A 24,352-nucleotide genomic window follows, 5' to 3' on the forward strand; every position below is an offset into this window, starting at 1 on the left:
CCCACATCTCTTATGTAACCTTTAACCTTGACACAGTGTTGTTTCTTTCATTCTGTTCCTTGAATTATTGTGCTTACTTCATTACCACTTAATCATTTCTTGAAAAAAAGTTGTTTTTTTTTTTTTCACTATTCTGCTTGTTGGTTAATTCATTGTAAAATAGATAAATAAGGAAGATATCAAATGAGGACCTGCCACTATTTTATCTGGAGTTTAGTGAAGAGAATCATGACCAGAGATTTGGAAGTAATAGAATAGAGATGATATTTAGAGCTGTAGGCACCTTTAGCATCACCAAACAGAGCACTGGTTACCATGCAGATTTCCAGCCAGTGACTTCATTATTCTGTCTTTGTTCAGCTGCACAAACAAATGTGATCCAACCCAGTCAACACGCTGCTTTCCACAGTGATATTATTACTCTAGTGGACCCATGCTTCTGTCTCCTTCTAATATACTCAATGCTCACATGCATCCTTTTAGAAATACCCTTAATACTCCCTTCCAGAAATATGAAAAATGGCAAGAGAGGTAAACCATAGACACCGCTGTGTGATCACTAGCTTTTCAATGGACCCGACTACAGACTGAGTAGTGGGCAAAAAGGAGAGGCAAGAGAAAATGAAGAAGCATGTGGTTATCCCAGAGGTCAAGAAAAGAGAGTTTCAGGATGGAGGATGGGTTCAGGACTACAGATGCTTCACAGAGCCAGAACGACAATGGTTTTTAGCAATCAAGATTCCCATAAGGTTCCGCTTTCAGCATTCTCTGGGACTTGATATTCTAAATAGCTGACCTACTGTGGTACAAATAGTCCCACCAGGAGATAGTTCCTGTTATTAAAGAGCTTACAATCAGAATAGGAAGTGTACAGGAAGGAGGTATGACCCATGCATCCCCTGTCATCTTTTTCCTTGTCTGTGTCTCCCTGATACCACCTGGAGCTTACCTTGACAGAGGGACATACTCAGCAGAGACTACAGAAACATAGGGAGTGATTTAGAAGAGTGGAGGAAGCATTTCTTCTGGAAGAATGGTGGGTTACGTTGTGAGAAATCTTGAGTGATGAAAAGACTTTCAACTAGTTGAATTGAACTCATTGAACTAAACTGTGGGTCCTCTACATAGGATTAGTATTCTAGCTACATGGATATACCATAGACTTAAATAGTATCTAGAGCTGTAAAATCAAACGTGTAATAAGGAAAATCTTTATATAACCTGCTCTTTCAACAGATGGAGGTGACATGCTGTGAATTTGCATTGCTCTTCTGTTTAATTCTATTGCTTTTTACCATATTGGTACTTAGGCAGGTTTGCTGATATTTAAGAGAGTTGCTAATCATTGTCAACATAGGTTTACTATTTCAGCCAACCCTAAGGAATTGATTTTAATGATCTGTCATCATATGACATACAGCGATGGACAGTGTTATTTTTGACTGGCTAGTTTAATAAGTGCAAAGCATGTATATTTCTATATATGCTAGTCAGTGCCCTAAGTTTATATTGTACCTCAGAGGGGTTTGCTGCTATAAATAAGGATGGGAAAACGGAGGGAGAGAGATGGAAAATGAGAGGGAGAAAAAAATACGTAAAAAGGAAGGTCCTTATGACTGAAAAAAAATCTGTTATTTAACATAATTGCCCATCTCGAACTTCGTTAGTTTTTACAGGCCACTAAACTGTGGCTTCTCTCTCTCCCATGTGCTTATCTGTATTTTGAAATGAAAACATTGAATTGTTGTTACATAATGTAATGGGAGTCTTGAAATTTCTTTTGAATTGGTAAGAAATTTTTCTATTTAAAAATAAGATTTTATAAACCCATTAAAAATATTGGAAGTATATGAGATGGTTTGGAGGAGAAATACTGATGGTGAAGACTGAGCATTTCCAAGTCAGTTTTTTTTCTTGTATTTTACTGCCAGCTTTTAGTTTTCTCCTGTAATGGAAATAACTTCACATATCCTAAGAAAGACAGTTCTACAGTAAATTATTTTCTAAGGCAAATGAAATGTGGCAAGAGTTTTTATCATGGTGGGATTGGTATGTTGTCCTTTTAGAGAATGAATGTTTGGGGAATGAAAGATGATTTATTTAGATTTCTGTGAGGTTGTGGGAAATGTTGAAACCATCTAGGTTTTATAAGAATCTACTTATTATTTATTCTATGTAGAATATTGAAATCATCAGCGTTTTGGAAGATGAACAGGTGTTTGCATTTTGGTTCAGTTGATCGATTTTCCTTCCATTTTATGAGGATCACTTCTTGAACCTCTGCTGTGGCCGTACATGCTGTCCTTTGATATCCTTGGAAGCAACAGTTAGCACATTTTGTCACTTGGAGGCTTATTGTTGAAAGAGAAACATATAAAGTTCTGGAATGTAAAGGAAATAATAGCAGTCTGACAGTAGAAGTATCTAGAAAGCTCAAAAGCCAGGTTTAATTAGGTAGCAGTGCAAAACTATTATCCCTTTTACAAAAGACGGTGAAGAGGAGTGCTAGTGAAAACAATTGGCGTTTATCTGAACGGCTGCACAGACCCAGCCAGAGCTCGCCTGGCCCTGCATTCTGCAGGCAGCATGCATTTTTTTTTTTTTGAAACACCCCTACATGTTCCAACCTTTAAATAGAAGCGAGTCTTCTAAAATGATGCTGTGTGCTGCAAGAGAAATGAAAGCGCCTGCCTTGGAGGCAGGAAGCCGACTAGGGAGATGCTTAATTATCGTGGAAGTAAGTGCTTGTTACCATTGAGTGGAGAGTGCAGCAAGTGCGGGTCGTCCTCGGGTGTCAGAGCCGTGATTTGTAGACAATGCCGCCCTGTCAGCTCAGTGCTGGTTCAGCAGCATCTTTCCAAACATGTATTTGGCAAGAATTTAAAGGCCACCTCTTGTGTAATTTGTGGAGTCTTGGAAAAGGAGCCTCTGCCTTTCTTTTCAGAATGTACGCAACCATGCAGAATTTTGTACTCAGAATCTGTGCCTCCTGCCTCCTACCTGACGAGTTCATGAGGAAGTTCGTTTCCATGCCCGTCACCTGGAAGGATGCTAACAGTTCTCTGTAATCTGTTGGGGATATGGAGAGGGCCACCCGGAGCTGTGTTTTGTTTCTGCCGTCTTCATAAATTAGCACTGATGGGGTGGAGTAGGTTGTACTGCATAAGGAAATGCAGGCATTTTGTTCATTAGTGAGATACTTCTAGCTTTTAAGAGTAGAAGAAACTAAAGAAAGCTTGAGAAGAGGTGGTGGTGAATGCTGGATTCATTCTGCAGTATCCTCGTCTCGGTAAGTAATAAAGTAGAGGAAAATACAGAAGAGTGCTAATAGATAGAATGGCTCCAGGAAAGCCCTTTTGATTTTCTTTCTACTGTATTTGTTTTTGCCAACTATGTTAAGCCTTTGTTAAGGAACAAAAAACCATGTATTTATTTTGGAAGAGAGGAGTTAAAAAGTGATTATTGCAGCATATGAATTTGATAAAGTCATTTTTCAGTTTTTACTTTTGTCAAAAAACTGTGTTGCTCTAATTATTCAGTAGGTTACATCTCAAACTTCTGGTCATCACAGTGGTTCATGGTATTCTACATTTTTAGAGGTCATTGGAGCAAAAATCTGTACTTGGAGTAGGAGCCATGATATTCTAGAAGAAGATGTACCCCTCCCCGACCTCCCATTTTATGGAACTGTTCAGTTAAGATGAAATTTTAATAGTCTTTTTTTTTAAAGAATATAAATGATGGATTTCTATCAAATGGTTTTTACTTTCTTCCTTTCTTTTAAACCTGCTTTGCTAAAAATATGGATTGTGGAACTGTGAATCCCAATCCATTATTGAGTCTTTTATTTTCATGTGTCTGTTTTTAACAATTGCATGTTTATTTTTAGATATATTTTTCTGCTAATTTAAATTATCCTTTTCTCTTTTAGAGAAAGCATGGGATTATGGCAACCACAGAATCTCAGTAATACAAGTTCCATTCAGTTTTTTCTGAAAGAAAACCCTCTGTTAAAGTGAAGCAAAGAAACTGTTGTGGATTATAACCTTTAGAAGTTCCAAATTTTCAGTTGTTTACAAATAAACCATCATTTAACCTTTTAAATGAAAAAGATTAAGATCTCATGCAACCGTTGTATTTTCTGGAAGCCATTCTCCGAAAGGGAAGCGTGCACATTTAAAACACAGATATGATGGACCTTTCTGCAGGGATTTAAGTCTACTTGCTTTTACATCATGACCAGCTTGAAACGGTCACAGACAGAAAGGCCTCTTGCCACTGACAGGACCTCTGTTGTTGGCACAGATGGCACCCCTAAAGTCCACACTGATGATTTCTACATGCGGCGTTTCCGGTCCCAAAATGGCAGCTTAGGATCATCAGTTATGGCTCCTGTAGGACCCCCCCGAAGTGAAGGTTCTCACCATATAACCTCAACCCCTGGAGTCCCAAAGATGGGGGTAAGGGCAAGGATTGCAGATTGGCCCCCAAGAAAGGAAAACATAAAAGAATCTAGCCGTTCAAGCCAGGAAATAGAAACCTCAAGTTGCCTTGATAGCCTGTCCTCCAAAAGCAGTCCTGTGAGTCAGGGAAGTTCTGTTAGCCTCAACTCCAATGACTCAGCCATGCTGAAAAGCATACAGAACACGCTGAAAAACAAGACAAGACCGTCGGAGAACATGGACTCCAGATTCCTCATGCCTGAAGCCTACCCCAGTTCCCCCAGAAAAGCTCTTCGCAGAATACGGCAGCGAAGCAACAGTGATATCACCATAAGTGAACTTGATGTGGATAGCTTTGATGAATGTATCTCACCTACATACAAGACTGGACCATCCCTGCACAGGGAATATGGTAGCACATCTTCAATCGATAAACAGGGAACGTCCGGAGAAAGCTTTTTTGATTTGCTAAAGGGCTACAAAGATGACAAATCTGATCGAGGTCCAACTCCAACCAAGCTCAGTGACTTTCTCATTACTGGTGGTGGCAAGGGTTCTGGTTTCTCTTTGGACGTTATAGACGGGCCTATCTCACAGAGAGAGAACCTCAGGCTTTTTAAGGAAAGGGAAAAACCACTCAAGCGACGTTCAAAATCGGAAACTGGAGACTCATCTATTTTTCGTAAATTGCGCAATGCCAAAGGTGAAGAACTTGGGAAGTCATCAGATCTCGAAGATAACCGATCAGAAGACTCTGTCAGGCCCTGGACGTGTCCAAAGTGCTTTGCCCACTATGATGTCCAGAGTATATTATTTGATTTGAATGAGGCGATTATGAACAGGCACAATGTGATTAAGAGAAGAAACACCACCACTGGAGCTTCTGCAGCTGCTGTGGCATCCTTGGTCTCTGGCCCTCTGTCTCATTCAGCCAGTTTTAGCTCCCCAATGGGCAGCACGGAAGACCTGAATTCCAAAGGAAGCCTCAGCATGGACCAGGGAGATGATAAAAGCAATGAGCTTGTAATGAGCTGTCCGTATTTTCGGAATGAGATAGGTGGAGAAGGGGAGAGGAAAATCAGCCTTTCAAAATCAAATTCTGGCTCCTTTAGTGGATGTGAAAGTGCCTCCTTTGAGTCTACCCTTAGTTCCCATTGCACAAATGCAGGAGTGGCAGTACTTGAAGTGCCCAAGGAGAACTTGGTGTTGCACCTAGATAGAGTGAAAAGATACATCGTGGAACACGTGGATCTGGGTGCATACTATTATAGAAAATTTTTCTACCAGAAGGGTAAGTAGAGATCTTTTATTTCTTATGGTTTTTTTTGCCATACTTTGTGAAGAAAAGTACTGTATAATAAGATTTTTATTAGCAGTGTGATGTAAGATTTGCATGATTTCCTTATCTTTCTTGTTGGTAAATAGCTCAAGAGCCATTTGCTGTAATTTATTTCTTTTTCCATTTTTTGAGTTACTTTCCCCTTTCAGATATATAAATGTCTTGTTTTTGAATAGTACTTTTTAAAAAGTCCCTTTGATTTAGTGTTTGAAATTATAGTCTTTGTTGTGTAGTAGATTTGCAGTGTCACCTTTAGGGACAAATGTACAAAGTTGAAAATATTTGAAATATAGCTTTTTTTAAGGATTGCAAAACTAGTTTTAATGCTACTTTGATTTTTTAACACTTTCTCAGTCAGTACAGGAGCCATTTTCTTGCTGCTTCAATATCATCAGTAGATAGGAATTATAATATATTCCGGTCCATTTGCAGGAAGTATTTTGAAAACAAATTACATTATTTGACAAAAGTCACAGAGCCAGTAAATCTCAGTGCCAAGAGTCAAATCTAGGTCTTTGAGTAGTAAAGGCACAGAAGAGAGAAGTACCTTTGACATACTGTCCACTTCCTTTCTAATCTTTTCTTTGAGTGGGAGAGTAAAAAATATATATAGAGATTATACTTTATCCAGTTTTATCTCATGCTTTTAAGAAAGACCACTGTGATTTACTGAAAAGTAAGTAGTATAAGTGAACTCTTACAAGCTTTCTAATGGTGTTTTTGAGCAGCATTAAGGAATGAGTTTAAGTTATCCAGGTAGGCAAAGGAGGAAAGAGGATGATCACCCACAAAGGACATACCTCTGTGTTCCACTAGGTAGATCAGTCATCTCTGCAGCCAAGTGAAGAGGCCTGTGGCGAGAGACTCCCTGTCTGCAAACTACTCCTGCAGTGTTTTGATTTCCACTGTTTTAGGGGTTTGAATGGTATTTAAATGTATTCTTCTGAGTGAAGTTTAGTTTCAAATCTAGTACTCATAACTTTATAATAATTGCTTTATAAAACATATCTTAATAGTACTACATGAAAGACCCCATTCCAGAAGGTTTATTGACAGGAAACAATCTTGTCTTGTGACTAAATATCCGTGTCTCATTCCTATGTATCCATGGCCTGGGTTCTGGAATCAATATTGTATTGAATATCCCAATGTTGTTTTTAAACATTTATTTTTTCAGAATAATTATCTGAAGTTCATATTTTAGAAAATATATCTCTCTTACAGTGTCCTTTAAGGTACAAGGTTTCTCATTTTTGCCAACTTGGCGTTTGGGGGTGGATGATTCTTTGTTGGGGTATCCTGTGCATCATAGGATGCAGGATGCTTAGCACCATCCCTGGCTTCCACATTCTAAATGCCAGCAGGTTTTCCTCCTCCCTCTAGTTGTGACAGCCTAAATGTCTCCAGGCATTACCAAATGCCTCTTAGGAGGTAAACTAACCCCTGTGCTTTACTCTACCCGCACAAATTTTCTGCAGGTGTTTCTGAACTGTTGATAGGTGGAGGCTAATGGCCTCCACCCAAAAAACTGACACTGAATCAAACATACTAGTTGTAATCTAATTTATATAGTAAGGGTACTTTTTTCATATCAGGCAGTATAATAACATTATTATACTAATGAACATTTGGGGCACTTATTATATACCAAGCACTGTGCTAGGCATTTGCTATGCCACGTTTTCTTATTTCAACCTCTTGATGCCCAGGAGGGTAGGTATTATTATTAACCTTATTTTCCAGTTGAGAAAACTAGAAAATAAGTGGGCTTAAGTGATAGGCTGTCTTGGAGCTAGCAAATGTTGGAGCCAGGCTGTCTGAGCAGTCATGTTGTTAATCACTGTTCTCTGATCTCTGCTGTGTTAAAGAGATGGAGTGTCTTAGTTAAAGTATTTTACCTTTGAAAAGTCTAGAATAAAAACGTGAATGCCTAGATTCCAGATTAATCCTGTTTATTTATAATAATCTCATAAATCTAATAGCCACTAATCCAGTAGTTACTAATCAGAAGCCTGGAAAACACCCTCCTTCCCAGCATAATTGGAACTAATGAATTGAAAATATCAACTAAAGCAGGGAATTGTTAAAAAGTATACATTCGAACCGTTTTATTGTCATTAAAACATAAAAATAGGTTTGCCAAACTCTTGTGAGGCCAAGGGCTTTTCTTTGACAACGATTCTACTCTTTTAAATTCTACGTTGTATTAATAGGCTAAACCATAAGAGTAAAAACGTAGAGACTAATGACACAGTCTGAGTACAAAATCTTAGATTTTATAATTTTTTTCTCATTTTTTGTAGCTGTCCTGCCCACATTTAATCTAACAGCTTTCTTTTTAATGACTTGCTTTTATTAAGTCTGTATAAAAACTTAGTCTTAATGGGAACAACATTTATCTTTTGTACTACTTCATCAGCTTTCATAATAATTACATTTTATAATTAAAATAGCAAGTAAGTTGGCATAAACAGGTTTGGGAAGACACAGCCCACTCTGGTGGTAGCAGAAAGTATGTATGGCACTAGGGATTGCCCATTAGACTGCTAGTGCCATTGGGTATTCATCAGTAGGGTTTGCAGAGGGAATGATGAGCAGTGGTTAAGCCAGGAAGTTGTCCAGTGGAAGTCAGTTACACAGAGCACCTACTGTAATAGCTTTTCTTGGGCCATACAACTTAGAATTTTCAAGTCAGACAGGCAGTTTGTTATAATATGATAATATACCACAAATAATAGCTCTGGATAACAAAATTTGAAGCAAGAATTAAGCTCCGTAAAGAATAAACTGTACAGTTTTAAAAACTGTTACTTATATTTTTATATAGCTTAAAACATACCTAAACAAATAACTCCGTCTTATAATAGCCAACTTTGATTCACTGAAATTAGCAGACGAATTCATTTTTCCTAATCAGAACGTTAAAGCAAGTCTTCTTGTTGAAGTAGTACACAAGGTGTGGCACTGCTGACCCACCTGTCACTCAGCCTCTTATCACCAGGTAGTTTCCATTTGGCTGCTGAATGCATTCCTGACTTCATTGTGGCTAAGTCTCGGGCAGGGAGGGGATGGAGGGGGAATACCTTACTAAAGTATGCTATACAGCCGATATTATATGTAAAATGTAATCATATTTCGCTGAAGAAGCTATCATCACTTTTAATATTATTATGTTGTTTTTATAAACATAATGTTACAAATTTAGACTTCAGAGGATATGTGACTCCATATAAGCCAGGTGCATTTCTGGAAAGATGCTGGATCAATAGAGGAATCTTGTTGTTTTGTACTTATGAAAAGAAGCAACATGCCATCAATGCTTTTCTTTTTAGTCCTTTCTCATGCCTACTTCTCTTTGTCATTTTGCTAGTGATGGTGTGGTTATATTGAGACCCAGGATTAAATAACAGTAATAATTTAGCTAACATTCATTGCATTACTTCTTGGTATTTTATTTGGAGTTCCTCACTTAATGCCCACTGGACCCCAGGGTGAACTTGTCATGGTGATAGAAGTCCAAGTGATACAGCCACATCCTCCTTAGGGAGGCACAAAGTAGGGAGTAGCTCTGCATTCAGATTAACCTGAATTACTTATCTTCCTTTGAGTAGGTATATGTTTTGTGTTTTTATTTATTTTATTATTATTATTATTATTATTGAGATGAGGTATCGCTCTGTCCCTAGGTTGGAGTGCAGTGGCACAGTCTTGGCTCACTGCAGCCTTTGCCTCCTGGATTCAAGTGATTCTCATGCCTCAGCCTCCCAAGTAGCTGGGATTACAGTTGGGCACTACCATGCCCAGCTAATTTTTGTGTTTTTAATAGAGACAGCGTTTCACGATGTTGGCAAGGCTGATCTCAAACTCTTGGCCTCAAGTGATCCGCTTGCCTTGACCTCCCAAAGTTCTGGTATCACAAGCATGAGCCACTGTGCCCGGCTTGTGTTTTTATTTAGATAAAATGGTACCATGATCAGAGTACTAAGGAAATGTGTAAGTGGAAAATACTTAGAATAATTACGATGTTGCCTATATCCTGCATAGCTTGTTGAGGAGGAGACCCTTTCCAAGCCATTACTCACCTTGGTTTCTGTGGCCCCACAGGACTTCTTCAATGTTACACTGAGCATATAATTGTCCGTGAAGTATGTTCTCCTTGAATCTTATACAGAGGAACGCATTAATGAAGACAGAGGAGCCCATGGGCTCTTGACAGTGGCATTTGTTGCTCCACTGATCAACAGTGTTGATAGGCTTATCTGCGTGGTAGGTGAAGTGTTCCTCTCAAAGTCAAGTTCCTGAAGGTGCTGTGATAGGGAAGGGGCTTCCTCCACTGCACACTGCGCAGAAGAAACACAGTATCTGAGTCTGAAGCACATCTAAGAATATCTTCCCATTCCCTGAAAGAGGGAAACTAATGCTTATGCACCTAGGTATTCTTTGGATAACTGTAAGCCACCAGAGTTGATTGTTCTTACTGTTCACTTTCCTCCTCCTCCATCCCAGAACACACGCAGATCAGTCTGAACAGTGATTGAGGAGACAAGGCATATTTCAGTTGCTGTTTTTATCTTTACCTCTCACCCTCTTGTAATCAGCCATCTTTAACGTAGTTTCTTTAGAATACACTTCATTCGTACTAAAGTTGCAGCTTTAGGACCCTCATATACTCTCAATTTTGCTATCAATAGCTGTTCTTCAAATTCTAGTGTGTCAAATAAGCATCATAAATAGCTGTTATAAATTTTAGGGGGCTATTTTACAATACCTATAGAATAACGGAATATGATTAAATATATTTCCAAAAATATGTGCTTATTTTGTTCAGGTTTTTATTTTTTGGCTTTTAAAAAAATCCTTCTGCTATGAATATTAGGCTTACGAAATGTAACATAGGATACCTTACAATTCAGAGTTCTTTAAGCATAATTATTCTACATTTAGTTTTTGGATGTGGATGGCTTTAGATTTCAGATTAGTGGTAAACTCCAAGGTAAACAAGTCTGCTCTCCCTGAACCATGTCGCGTTCTACATTGTCGAATTTAGCAGTTAATTTCTGCCAAAATGAATTGAATGGTGAAAGATTTTATACATATATAACAATTGTTTTAATGCCCTTGCCTTTCATTTTTTATTGAAGTATTTTTCAATGTTGTTTTATTTTTACACGCTTTATATATAAACCATGTAATTCATGTGAAGGTATCTCCTTATGTATTCCTTCACAGGGAGATTTGAGGCACTAAATGCCTTCCTGAGAAACTAAGCTAGGAGTGTCTTTTGCTGCTGTCCTTTTATCTGCGCAGGGCTTCTGGTAGCAAGAAAACCAGTAGGTGTTGTGGTTTTGTGTGTTTGCTCCTTGGAAAGCAGAGGTCCTCGTCTTTGCTGTGATCTCGAAGTCCCAGCGTGGCTCAGCTGCACCCTGATCTGGAAGGCTTTCACGGTGCCTAAGCCTCTCAAGTAAGAGGTCTGTGGAAACTGGTTAAATGAGCATGAGCTTCAACTGCTCCTACATGTGTTTGATTTTAAAATCAAGATAGGCCATCAAAGACCACACTAGTTCAAACACTTGACTTTATTAAGGGTCATCTTTTTAAGAACCAGTCATGTAAAAACAGTTTGTTTTGCAGTAAAGCTGGTGATGAAGGCATTTTGATTATGTCATTCATCAGCCCCTTTAGAAAGTTTGCATGAAAAATTTATTTTAGAATTTGATGCCAGAAGTCGAAACCAGTAGCTACCAAATGCCTGCCTTTCTGATAGGTATTGTGTGTGTTTTGTTTCACTATGTCTCTTGTTTTACTTCAACTCCCAGAACCAAATTTGATGCTCAACTCTACAACTTTGATTATTAACACATCCGCTTCCACTTTTATCTTTTATTTTCCTATTCTGTTTCATTAGCATGATTTATATATATATATCCTGTATCATTAATGACCTCAGTTCTTTTTGGAAAAAGATGATTAGTATTTGGATACATTTATATCCAAATAAAATGCCTCTGTCCCCAGGCCTTTTCCTTACTTCCAGCTGCATTTCTCACTAGCTGTTAATCTGCCTCTCCCCAGATGACCATGTCATTGGCATGTGAACCCCATGTGCAGAGAGATTTGGCGTTCACCATTCTTTAACCTTCCTCATTATTGTTCTCCTTCTGTAAATTAAAGCTTCTTTGATGCCTCCTTCATCTTCATTGGATTCAACCTCCAGTCGCTAGTCTGCCTTCAAATTGCAAATATCTTCTGTTCCTTAAGTCCCATTGCCAATTCTATATGTGACTTCAGTTCCTCATGCCTCTTACCCAAATTCTATGTTTCTTAGTGCCTTTATAGACTACTCTACTTAAAATCTAACCTCTTGTCTTTGCCAGATAGTCCTTTATTTAATCATATAACAAACATGTGGGTCATCTGAGAGGCACATGCTGAGACAATACAAGACTGAAAGTGGTTAGGAGCTTGGGTGAGAGTAAGTTAGGTCTCTGACAGATGATTTTGCAGAGAAAGCCTTCAGTCCTTAAAAGGAAACAGGAGACAAAGGATGATTAGGCAGGGAGAGCCTCAGACCCTGATGCAGATCTGACAAAGTCTCAACCAACACAAAGGGACAAAAATGAGCATTAGAGAAGCATTACTAGAACATTACTCCCTGTTGGGGAGTAATAGCCAGGTCCTGTTACCCCGCATGTTCAGCTACTGACAGGGGCTGCCCAGGAAGAGTGAGGCCCAGCTCAAAAATTCTAGTAGATTTGAAGGCATTGCATCCAGAGGCTTTTAACTAATCCCATTTCTTGTGACCAAACGGGTTGCAAATTCTTCCTAGAAGGGAAGCCAGAGTGTTGCACCCACATATAAAAATGTATTATTCTATTTACTGTTGACAAGAGTGGTCTTCGTTTTTTAAAAGTAGCTTTAAAAATTAAAGTAACTGCACATTTATACACTCATTTATCCATTTGTTCAATCATTCAGATAATATTTAGCATCTCTTTTGTGCCAGATACAGTGCCTGGAGGAGAACAAATGGTGATACACCTCTGCCTTCATGGTATTTATAGTCTGCAATTAGTGCAATTAAGATGAATGGGAAGCTATTAAATAGAGGTTTTTAAAAAAGCCTTCTACAATCTTTTTGCTTCCTCTGTTGGAACTCTGTTTTGATGGATGGTTCAACCCCTGGACTTATCTTCCACTTTTTTTCTTTTGTAATTTCAGTTTCCTTTCCTTCCCTTTCCCTTTCCCTTTTCCTTTCCTCTTTCTTTTCTTTGTCTTTTTTTTTTTTGAGGTGGAGTATCGATCCGTAGCCCAGGCTGGAGTGCAGTGGCACAATCTCGGCTCACTGCAACTTCCGCCTCCCAGGTCCCGGTTCAAGCAGTTTTCCTACCTTGGCCTCCCAAGTAGCTGGGATTACAGGCACGAGCCACCATGCCCAGCTAATTTTTGTATTTTTTAGTAGAGATTTAGTTTCACCATGTTGGCCAGTCTGGTCTTGAACTCCTGACCTCATGATCCGCCAACTTTAGCCTCCCAAAGTGCTGGGATTACAGGTGTGATCCACCATGCCTGGCCTTTCAGTTTCTTTTTATTTTTGTTCTATACTCATCGATTTCATCTTATGACAAGTTGGTATGTAGCTCGGTATGTTCTATTATTCAGTCCTTTTGCTGAATTTTATTTTCAGCAATCGTAAGTTTTAATTCCCCGGTAACTTGTTTTTTGGTTTTTAGACAGGGTCTTCTACTGTCACAGGCTGGAGTGCAGTGGCACAGTTATAGCTCACTGCAGTCCCAAACTCTTGGGCTCAAGGGATCCTCTCACCTCAGCCTTCTCAACAGCTGGGATCACAAGTGTGCATCATCATGCTTGGCTTATTTTTTAAGATTTTTTTGTAGAGTTGGGGTGTTGCCATGCCGCCCAGGCTGGTCTCAAACGCCTGGGCTCAAGCAGTCTTCCCACCTCAGCCTCCCAAAGTGCTGAGATTATAGGCTTGAGCTACTGTGCCTGCCTTGTAGCTATTTTTCATAATAGCTTTTCCTTATTATATAACGTCCCCTCCCATTTCTGTATTGGTATTTATTAAAAATTTTTTTCTAAATTCTTTTTTTGGAATCATCTGTATCTTCCTGGCTGTATATTTTACTTTTCTTGTTTTTTTCTCCTTCATGCTGTTAGTTGTCCAGTGATCTTTATTACACTTATAATAAAGGCCAAGATGGCTTAATATAAGTGGCTTGGGTTCCCCTGCAGCTCCCCAGCTGGCCTCTTCTTACACAGAAGTAGAGTAACCTTCTACAGGGAGGTGTCCCTGTGGAGTGAGAGCACAATGATCAGGCTGCAGGATAGAAACCCACATGTGTGTCACAATTGGAAGGGCTTTATCATGTTCCACTCCTGCATGGAGTTGAGTTTCCTTCCTCTTCCCCAGGGTTTGCATTGGAATAGATTCCTCCCCCTTTCCACTCCTGGCCACCTGACAAGCTCCTGCCTGTCCTCCAGGGTTATGCAACCCTCTGAACTCCTCTCCTCCAAGGTGCAGATCCTCGCCAGCCACTGAGCAGCACCTCTTGCTTCTGCATTATGATTTCTATAATGCATTAATTCATAGCCAGTCTAAGCATGCTTTGAAGGCAGGGGCCACAGAACAGAAGGTCAGGTTTTACAAATGAGTGAATGTTTGTTGCTGAACAAAGTATAAAATTTATTGAGTTGAGGAGCCAATGTATCTTGTATTTATAGGGTCAGGAAGAGAATGGTAGAGGAAGCCCTCTATGTTTATGGCCTTGTGTTATACTCCAGACACTGAATAATACGTTGCAGTTCCTCTTCCTCTGTTTTCAGGAAATGAGACCACAGACAGGTCTGTGTGTGGTCATGGTGGTTTTGTGGAAATATACCAAGACCACCAGTTGATCCCCATAGGAACAAAACACCATCACAGAGACTGATTTTTACTATTGTAAACTTTAGACACAACTGATGGAGGCTAAAATCGGTGAATGACTGTTTAAGGAGAAATGGGAGGAGAAGCAGAATTTGTATGATCTCCAGGTGTCTCCCTTAAGACATTTGTAATGTCTACAGGAGTAAAAATAGTAGCTTTTCATTGGAGAAACCTGGCAGACACAGCCTTACATAACTGACTCGAGGTTGATATGAACCATAGTATACATTGAGAAGGACACATCATTTCTGTAGTCTTCTCACCCAGACTCAACCCAGTCACCTGAAACTACCAGACAAACCCAGATTCAGAGATAAAATACTCTTCAAAGGTGTCAAGGTCATGAAAGACAAGTAGACTAAGAAACTCTTAGAATCTGTAAGAGATTAAAGAGAAATAGCAAAATGCAACATGGGATTGGGGGGATTCATGTTGCAACATGGGATTTGGGGGATTCATCATAGTGGAAACACTGATGAAATTTAAGTAAGAACTTTAGTTAATGGTATTGTACCAATACTTTTCTGGTTTCATTTGCGAAGGAGAGTATCTGTCACCTTGAGTATCATTTCTATGTGTTGGGGACATTTCAAGGCCTCTCTTCTAACTATTTTGAAATATACCAGTAGATCATTCTAACTATAGTCTCCACAGTGGTCATAGCCCCCACCACCTCCTTCTTGTTCACCTTGGATCCTGGCCTATTGACCTCCCGCACGATATGGGTCATGCCAGCCTTGTATCCCAGGACGGCTGTGAGGTGGACCGGCTTGGAAGGGTCATCCTTGGGGAAGCTCTTCACCTTCCCACGATGCCTGCTGCTGGGCTTCTGAGGCAGGAAGCCAAGGGACCCATGTCTGGGAGTGGAGAACTTCCTGTGAGACATAACGCCGTCAAATCCAGCCTCAGAGAGCTTAGATGCCTTTTCTTTCTTTATTTTACCTGATTGCTCTGGCTCGAACTTCCACTACTGTATTAGAGTAGTGAAAGTAGACATTCTTGTCTCGTTCCAGTTTTTAGAGGAAAGAATTTCAGCTTTTCCCCATTCAGTATGATGTCATATCTTGTATGCCTAGTTTGTTTAGAGTTTTTATCATGAAGGGATGCTAAATTTTGCCAAACATTTTATGTCCATTGGGATGATCATATGGCTTTTGTCTTCCGGTCAATTGATGTGACAGGTCATATTTATTGAGTTGCATGTTTTGAACCATCTTTGCATCACTGAGATAAAATCCCACTTAGTTATGGTGTATTATTTCTTTGATGTGCTGTTGGATTCAGTTTGCTGGTATTTGTTGAACATTTTTGCATCTATATTCATATGGGATACTGACCTGCAGTTTTCTTTTTTCGTTGTGTCCTTATCTGGTTTTGGTATCAGGGTAATGCTGACCTCATAGAATGAGTTAGGGAGAATTCTATCTTCTCCAGTTTTTTGGAATACTTTGAGGAAAATGTGTGTTCTTTGGAAGTTTAATAGAGTTCAATAGCAAAGCCATTGGGTTCTGGAGTCTTCTTTATTGGGAGACTTTTTATTACTACCTGATCTTATAACTTGTTATTGGTCTGTTCAAATTTTCTATTTCTTCTGGATTTTATCTTGATACATTGTATGTGTCCAGGAACTCATCCATTTCCTGTAAGTTTTCTAGTTTGTTAGTATGTAGTTCGTAATAGACTCTGATCTTTTGTATTTCTGTAGTTATCAGTTATGATGTCTCTTTTTTCATTTCTGGTTTTATTTTGGTCTTCGCTATTTTTTTTCTTGGTTATCCTAACAAGTGGTTTATCAGTTGTATTTGTCTTTTCAAAAAACCAACTTTTCATTTTATAGATTTTTTTCTATTGTGTTTTTAGTCTCTATTTTGTATAAGTCTTCTGTGATCTGTTATTTCTTTTCTTCTACTAATTTTGGGTTTGGTTTTTTCTTGCTTTTCTAGTTCCTTCAGGTGCACCATTAGATTGCTTATTTGAAATCTTTGTCCATTTTTGATGTAGTCACTTACTGTTATAAAATTCTCACTTAACACTGTTTTTGCTGTATCCCATAGATTTTTTACATTATAGTTTGGTTTTCATTTGCTTCAAGAAATTTATTCATTTTCTCTTTAGTTTCTCCTTTGACCTAGTGGTTATTCGGGAGCATGTTGTTAAATTTCTATGGATTTTTACAGTTTCCAGAGTTCTTATTATTATAGGTTTTTAGTTTTTATTGTGGTCTCAGGAGATACTTGATATTATTTCAGGTTTTAAAGTTTTATTGAGACTTGTTTGGGTCCTAACATACAATCTGTGTTGGAGAATGTTCTATGTGCTGATGAAAAGAATGTGTATGGTATAGCTCCTGGATGAAATGTCCTATAAATGTCTGTTACATCCTTTTGGTCTAATGTGTAGCATAAATTCAGTGTTTCTTTATTAATTTTCTGTCTGGATGATCTAAGGACGAGAGTAGGATGTTGAAGTCTCTAACTCAGGAGTCCCCAACCTCCAGCCTGTGGACTGTTAGGAACCAGGCTGCACACAGGAGGTGAGCAGCAGGTGAGCAAGCATTATCGCCTGCGCTCTGCCTCCTGTCAGAACAAAGGTGGCATTACATTCTCATAGGAGCGCAAATGAACCCTGTTGTGAACTGTGCATGAGAGGGATCTAGGTTGTGTGCTCCTTAAAAGAGTCAAACTAATGCCTGTCCCCTGCCCTCACCATCTGTGGAAAAATTGTCTTCCATGAAACCTGTTCCTGGTGCCGAAAAGGTTGGGGACCACTGCTCTAACTATGGTAGTACTGGAGTCTTTCTCTTTAAATCTAATAATGTTTGGTTTATGTATCTGGGTGCTCTGGTGATGAGTACATACATGTTTAGAATTGTTATATCCTCTTGTTGAATTGCTTTATCTTATATAATGGCCTAAATTGTCTCTTACTTTGTTTGACTTAAAGTCTGTTTTATCTAAATGTACACATGCCTGCTCACTTTTGGTTTTCATTTCCATGGATTACCTTTTTCATCCTATTACTGTAGCCTGTATGTTTCTTTAGAGGTAAGATGAATGTCTTATAGACAGTATATAGGTGGGTCATATTTCTTTTTCCATGCAGCCAAATCTATATCTTTTCTGAAGAAAATTTAATCTGTTTATATTCAGGGTTATTATTTATAGGCAGGGACATATTCCTGTTACATTATTAATTGATTTCTAGTTATTTTATGCATCTGTTTCTTTCTCATATTGTTTACCACTGTGATTTGGTGGCGTGCGCTTGCGCGCGCGCCCTCTCTCTCTCTCTCTCTCCCCCCCCCTTCCTTTCCTTCTGTTTGTCTTGTCTCGTCTCATCTCATCTTGTCGTGTCTCATCTCTTCTCTTCTTCCGGTGCTTACTCTGTTATTTAGGCTAAAGTACAGTGGTATGATCATGGTCCACTGCAGCCTTGAATTCTCGGGGTTTAAGTGATCTTCCCACCTCAGCCTCCGGAGGATCTAGGACTACAGGCATGTGCCACCATGCCCTGCTAGTTAAAAAAATATATATATATGGGGTGTGTGTGTGTGTGTGTGTGTGTGTGTGTGTATATATATATATATAAACAGGGTTTTGCTAGAATGTAGTGACCTGATCTTGGCCTACTGCAGCTCTGCTTCCGGGGCTCAAGTGATCCTCCTTTATTCCCCTAAGTAGCTGGGACTGCAGGTGCACACCACCTCACCTGGCTTACCTTTGTATTTTTTTTTGTAGAGACAGGGTTTCACCATGTTGCCCTGGCTGGTCTTGAGCTCCTGAGCTCAAGTGATCTACCTTCCCCAGCCTCCCAAAGTGCTGGAACTATAGGTGTGAGCCACTGTGCCTGGCCCCCGCTAATTAAAAAAATTTGTTTTTTTCTAGGGATGAAGTCTCACTGTTTTGCCCAAGCTGGTCTCAAACTACTAGACTCAAGCAATCTTTTGGCCTTAGCCTCCCACAGTGCTGGGTTTACAGGTGGGAGCCACCACGCCTGGCCAAGTTTGGTGGCTTTCTGGAGTGGTAACATTTTTGTGTGTTTTCATGATAGTAAATATCATGATTTTGCTTCCAGGGCCAGGACTCTGTTAAACATTTATTTTTAGTACTGAATTTAGTGATGAACTTTCTCAGCTTTTGCTTGTCTTGGAAAGATTATGTTTCCTTCATTTATGAAGGATAACTACTGAGTATAGTATCCTTGGCTGGCAGGTTGTTTTTTTCCCCCAGCACTTCTATATCTTCCCATTCTCTACTACCTTATAAGTTTTCTGCTTAGAAATCCACTGTTAGTCTGATGGGGGTCCCTTTATAAGTGACTACACACTTTTCTCTCGCTATTTTTGGAATTGTTGCTGTCTTTGGTTTTTGACGGTTTGACCAAAATATGCCATGGAGAAAACCCTTTTTTACTGTTCCTCTCTGGGGATCTGTATACCTCCTGTGTCTGGGTATCTGAGTCTCTTGTTAGACTTGGAATGTTTTTATCTATTATTTCATTAAATATGTTTTCTAACCCTTTGATTTTCTTTTCACCTTCTGGGACTCTGAAATTTTGAATATTTGGTTACTTCATAGTGTCTCATGTCACATAGTCTTTGTATATTTTATTATTCTTTTTTTTTTGCAATTTTTGACTGACTAGGTCATTTCAAAAGATCTGTCTTCAAGTGCTGAGATTCTTTTTTTGTGTTTAGTCTATTGTTGATGCTTTTAAATGTATTTTGTATTTCATTCAATGAATTCCTTACTTCCAATATTTCTGTTTGTTCTTTTTATGATTTCTATCTCTTTGGTAAATTTCTCATTCAATTTCTGATATATTTGTGTTGTTTTTCAGTATTTGATTGTATTTCACAGAGCTTCATTAAAATCAGCATTTTGAATTCTTTTTCCAGGATTTTGTGTTTTTCTTTTTGATTGGGATCTGTTACTGAGAATGATTGTATTCCTTTTAAGGTGTTACATTTCTTTGTTGTTGTTGTTTAATGTCTTCTATGTCCTTACATTGCTATGTACACATCTGGTGTTACAGTTGATTCTTGCAGTTTTTTGAATTTGCTTTCATGGGGAAGGAGTTTTTCCTGAAAATCTATCTATGGTGCTGGTTGGATAGGGAATTGTGACTTTGATTCGTGGTGTTTGTAGTAGTATAGTCTCTGTATAATTTCTTTGTCTGTAAGCAGCATAATGGTGTCTGTGATTTCCTCAGTGACTTTGGGTACAGTTGTTAATGGAGGCTCTGCTAAACTTTTGCTGGTGACTGGGAGTCCCAGTGGTAGCAGTGTTGGACTCAGTCTCTGTGTCCCTGGGCCTCAGAGCAGCAAACAGTGGCATTTGTGCTAGCAGGTCCTAGCAGGTTAATTCAGGGGCTAGAGGCAGCTTGCCTGGATACCAGTAATGATGGCAGTGGGCTGTACCATTGTGGAGTCCTGGGCCTGGGCCGCAGACATGATAGAGGTGATAGCAGTAACAGTGGTGAGATGACCCTCTGAATTCTAAGTGGTGTGCACTGGTGTTAGCCATGGCTATGGCGAGCCAAGAGACCTTGTCCTCAGTCCCCTTGATCACACATGAAACACTGGCTGTGGTAGGCAGGGGCTGGATTATCCCCAGACCCCTGGAAGATTGCTCAGGGAGGGATGGCAGCAGCTGCCCTATGGCTGTGCTCCTGGGGAGGGTGGGATTACTTTCAGTGGCAGCAGCCACATGCAGATGGGTGGAAAACATGCCCTTCCCTTGTGTGTCAGCCGGATGATGGCAGCCCACAACAATGGCACCTGCAGGCTGTGAAGTCTGTCTGGGCATGTGAAAATGGGTGATCTTCTCTGCTGGAGGAAGGGGGCGTTGCTGCCAGGTGGCCTATGCTTCAGCCCTGGTACTAATAGCTTGCTGTGGCGGTGGCTGCATATAGGGGATGTCAGTGGCTTTCCAGAAATGTGGAGATGCAAGTGCTGTTGATCCCTAGTGCAAGATGCCATCTCTTTGGGGCTAGGCTCTCAAAATGGTGTCCTGCTGTAGCTGCACAGGACTCAGGGTGGTATGTTGGACCAATTGTGAGCTTCCTCCTGAGCAATGCCCTGGCATGGTTTTCAGGCATCTCCTTATATCTGTTTCAGGACCTGCAAGGGTCACAGGAGTGAATCCACAATGGAAATGTGGCCCATTGGTTATCTCTCACTTTACCCTGCATTGGGGAGTCTCTCCACACTCCCAACCCATCCCAACCAAGCAGGCTCAGTTTCCTGATTTTGCCAATGATTATTGTACTGTATGTCATTATATAAGATGTTAACACTGGGGGAGTCTGAGTGAGCAATATGGAAATTTACCTGTACTATTTTTGTAACTTTTCTCTAAGTCTAAAAGTAGTCCAGATGAAAAGTTAAAAAAAATTACTTCTTTTTCAGGCAGGAAAAAAAAAAATTAAAAACAAATAAAAACCTTCATATACAGTCATATACATGCATAAACACAGGAGCCATAGAAGATATGACACTGAAAGATTGGCCAGAGGATTTAAGCTTAAAAAGCATCTTTATAGTATAGGCAGAGTTGGGAATATAGGCAGTTGTGAGGGGCTAGTAAATGATTTGGTGGGGAGGGGGGCGATGAATGAGCCTCCTGAGTTCCAGGGGGAGGTGACAGGAAGGTGAGGGGCAGAACTCCACTACAAACAATGGTTGTTTTAATTTGCAGATAAACTCTCCCAGGTAATTCCCAGGAACTGCCCTCAGCATAATAGATGAAAAGCCTGCCATGGTGTGGTGACTATTAGTGTTTTCTCTTTTAACATTTTTGCAACTGTGTTTAAATATGCTTGGTTTGCTTTGTATTTTTATTCCATGCACTTTAAAACATTTTTCTGAGGCCGGGCTCGGTGGCTCACACCTATAATCCCAGCACTTTGGGAGGCCGAGGCGGGTGGATCACAAGGTCAAGAGATGGAGACCATCCTGGTCAACAAGGTGAAACCCCGTCTCTACTGAAAATACAAAAATTAGCTGGGCATGGTGGTGCGTGCCTGTAGTTCCAGCTACTCGGGAGGCTGAGGCAGGAGAATTGCTTGAACCCAGAAGGCGGAGGTTGCGATGAGCCGAGATGGTGCCATTGCACTCCAGTCTGGGTAACAACAGCGAAACTCCGTCTCAAAAAAAAAACGAAAAAACATTTTTCTGGCGAGGGGGCAGTGGTTTACTAATCGCAACGCTTTTGGAGGTTGGGAGGACTGGTTGAGCCCAGGAGTTCAAGACCAGTCTCAGCAACATACTGAGACACCATCACTGCAAAAATTGGCTTGCGATTTCAGGTGGTTAATCTTTCCTGGTTATCTGATGTGATTCCTAGGGAAGGAGTTTTAAGACAATTTCACTTCTTTTGATAAGAGATTTTCTCAGTCAGGTAAAGAGATTCCAGAGAGTTCCTCCCCTCGCTTTCGGGGAAGAAACTAGAGAAGATTAGAAGGTCCTTGGTTCTGAGGCAGCTTCTCAGGCTTTTCAGTTTCTTTAATTCAAATGTGCCCAGCATGCAAAAGCACCATACTTTGGGGTATTGTTATCTGTGCCCCAACACCATCCACATAAAAAGATCAAAGCAACTACCTTGTTTACTGATTTCCATATTCCACTGAATTTCTGTGCTCTTTGACATTCTCAAAACAAAGGGCCTTTTAAATCTGTTGTATCAGTAGACGTTGATGACATACATAATCAAGCTTACCACCTATTTCCCAAATGCATATCTCATTATATCTTTAGACAATGTGACCCTCATTCTGAGCCCTGAAATTAGGTGCTCAAAAAGATACTTGCTTTATTGCATCAATTCCTTTTCTTGTCTTCTAATGGAACTCCCTCCTCTGTATGGGGAGCCCATTAATCTGAGCATCAAGGCAATGAGAGGAGACATCTTCCTATTTGTATTCAAGTAAAGTATGAGAGAAGCATGAGCCGAAGTCACCTCTAGGACTCCTGTGGACATTTAGGGCACAAATATGTAGATTGTGCTGAGTGTTTGGGACACTGCAGGGTCCTTGCCCTGGTGAGCAGTGGGGACTTCTGCCTTAACGGAATTTCTGGCTACCTGTTAGAGACTTCCTGCTAAATCCTTCTAAAGCCTTTTATGTAGGAAGACATACATAAATGCTACAATATCCCCATTAAGGAGGTAGAAAGAGTGTTTTAAATGTAAGGAAATTCAGTTAGAAACAGGTGTTTCTTTCATTTAAACGTTTTTACCCTAGGCTAAATGATTGAATTGGTATTAACATTAAACATATTCGTTACAGTCATTGATCATTTGCAAACCAAATGCATTTTTTAATAGTTAAAAAAAAAATCTTCCAGCTGGGTGCGATGGCTCATGCTTTTAGTCCCAGCACTTTGGGAGTCCAAAGCAGGCAGATCATGAGGTCAAGAGTTTGAGACCAGCCTGACCAACATGGTGAAACCTCATCTCTACTAAAAATTCAAAGGTTAGCCAGGCGTGGTGGTGTGTGCCTGTAGTCCCAGCTACTCAGGAGGCTGAGGCAAGAGAATTGCTTGAATCCAGGAGGCAGAAGTTGCAGTGAGCTGAGATTGCACCACTGTCTGTGTTCTGTCTCCCAAAAACAAAACAAAACAAACTTACAGTTATAAAAATTATATATATATATGTCATTATAGAAAAACATAGAAACTACGGAAAATTAATTCTGTAGAGGTACTACTGATTTTATTTCTACCCCATCAGTCTTAATACATGCATACTCCTTCTTTAAATAAATAAGAATTGTTAAATACAGTTTTATATTTTTGTCCTGTTTCTGTAATGGCTATGCCAGCTCTTAAAGTTTTTCAGTTGTTTTCCCCATTTCTTGTTGTAATAGATAATGCTTACATTAGCTGGTCTTATCTTTTTTGTTGTTGTTTCCCCATTGATGCCTATAACCGTTTAGTGAAGCCTGTGAACTCTCTTTGGAATAAGATTGTATTTATTTATTCTTTTGAGACAGGGTCTTGTTCTGTCACCCAGGCTAGAGTATAGTGGTGTGATCAGAGCTCACTGCCATCTTGATCTCCTGGGCTCAATCCTCCCAAGTAACTGGGACTACAGGTGTGCGCCACTGTGTCTAGCTAAGATAGATTATTTATTTATTTATTTACTTACTTACTTATTTAGATGAAATCTCTCTGTTGCCCAGACTAGGGTGTAGTGAGGTGATCTGGACTCACTGCAACCTCCACCTCCCGGGTTCAAGTGATTCTTCTGCCTCAGCCTCCCAAGTAGCTGGGATTACAGGTGCCCGCCCTGATGCCTGGCTGGTTTTTGTATTTTTAGTAGAGAGGGGGATTTCACCATGTTGGCAAGGCTGGTCTTGAACTCCTGACCTCAAGCAATCCATCCGCCTCGGCCTCCCAAAGTGTTGGGATTACAGGCATGAGCCACCACACTCGGCCAATTTTTTGTAGTGATGATGTCTCACTATTGCTCAGGCTGCTCTTGAATGCCTAGGCTCAAGCAATTCTGCCACCTTGACCTCCAAAAGTGTTGGGATTAGTTAGCCACTGACCCCAAGCCAGAAAATGTTAAAGTGCATGGAATAAAAATACAAAGCAAACCAAGCATATTCAAACACAGTTGCAAAAGT

General features: G+C 39.9%; 1 protein-coding gene across 46 annotated transcripts in view; it reads left to right on the forward strand.

Moving 5' to 3' along the window:
• SIPA1L1 (signal induced proliferation associated 1 like 1) overlaps nucleotides 1-24,352 on the forward strand; it is a 397,653-nt gene that overhangs the window by 237,837 nt on the left and 135,464 nt on the right. For 16 of the 46 annotated variants that reach the window (XM_054240120.2, XM_054240125.2, XM_078335283.1 and 13 more), the window contains one exon: nucleotides 3,932-5,733. The exons of 27 other annotated variants lie outside the window; for them this stretch is intronic. In XM_054240120.2, the coding sequence (XP_054096095.1) occupies nucleotides 4,236-5,733 (1,498 nt within the window). In that variant the 5' untranslated portion in view covers nucleotides 3,932-4,235. Of the gene's footprint in view, nucleotides 1-2,641; nucleotides 3,290-3,931; nucleotides 5,734-24,352 lie in introns of those variants that run through there. 3 more of the 46 variants (XM_078335279.1, XM_035260893.3, XM_078335289.1) reach the window with 3 other exon arrangements.

This window comes from Callithrix jacchus, chromosome 8, assembly GCF_049354715.1.
Source record: "Callithrix jacchus isolate 240 chromosome 8, calJac240_pri, whole genome shotgun sequence".
Classification (NCBI taxonomy): domain Eukaryota; kingdom Metazoa; phylum Chordata; class Mammalia; order Primates; family Cebidae; genus Callithrix; species Callithrix jacchus.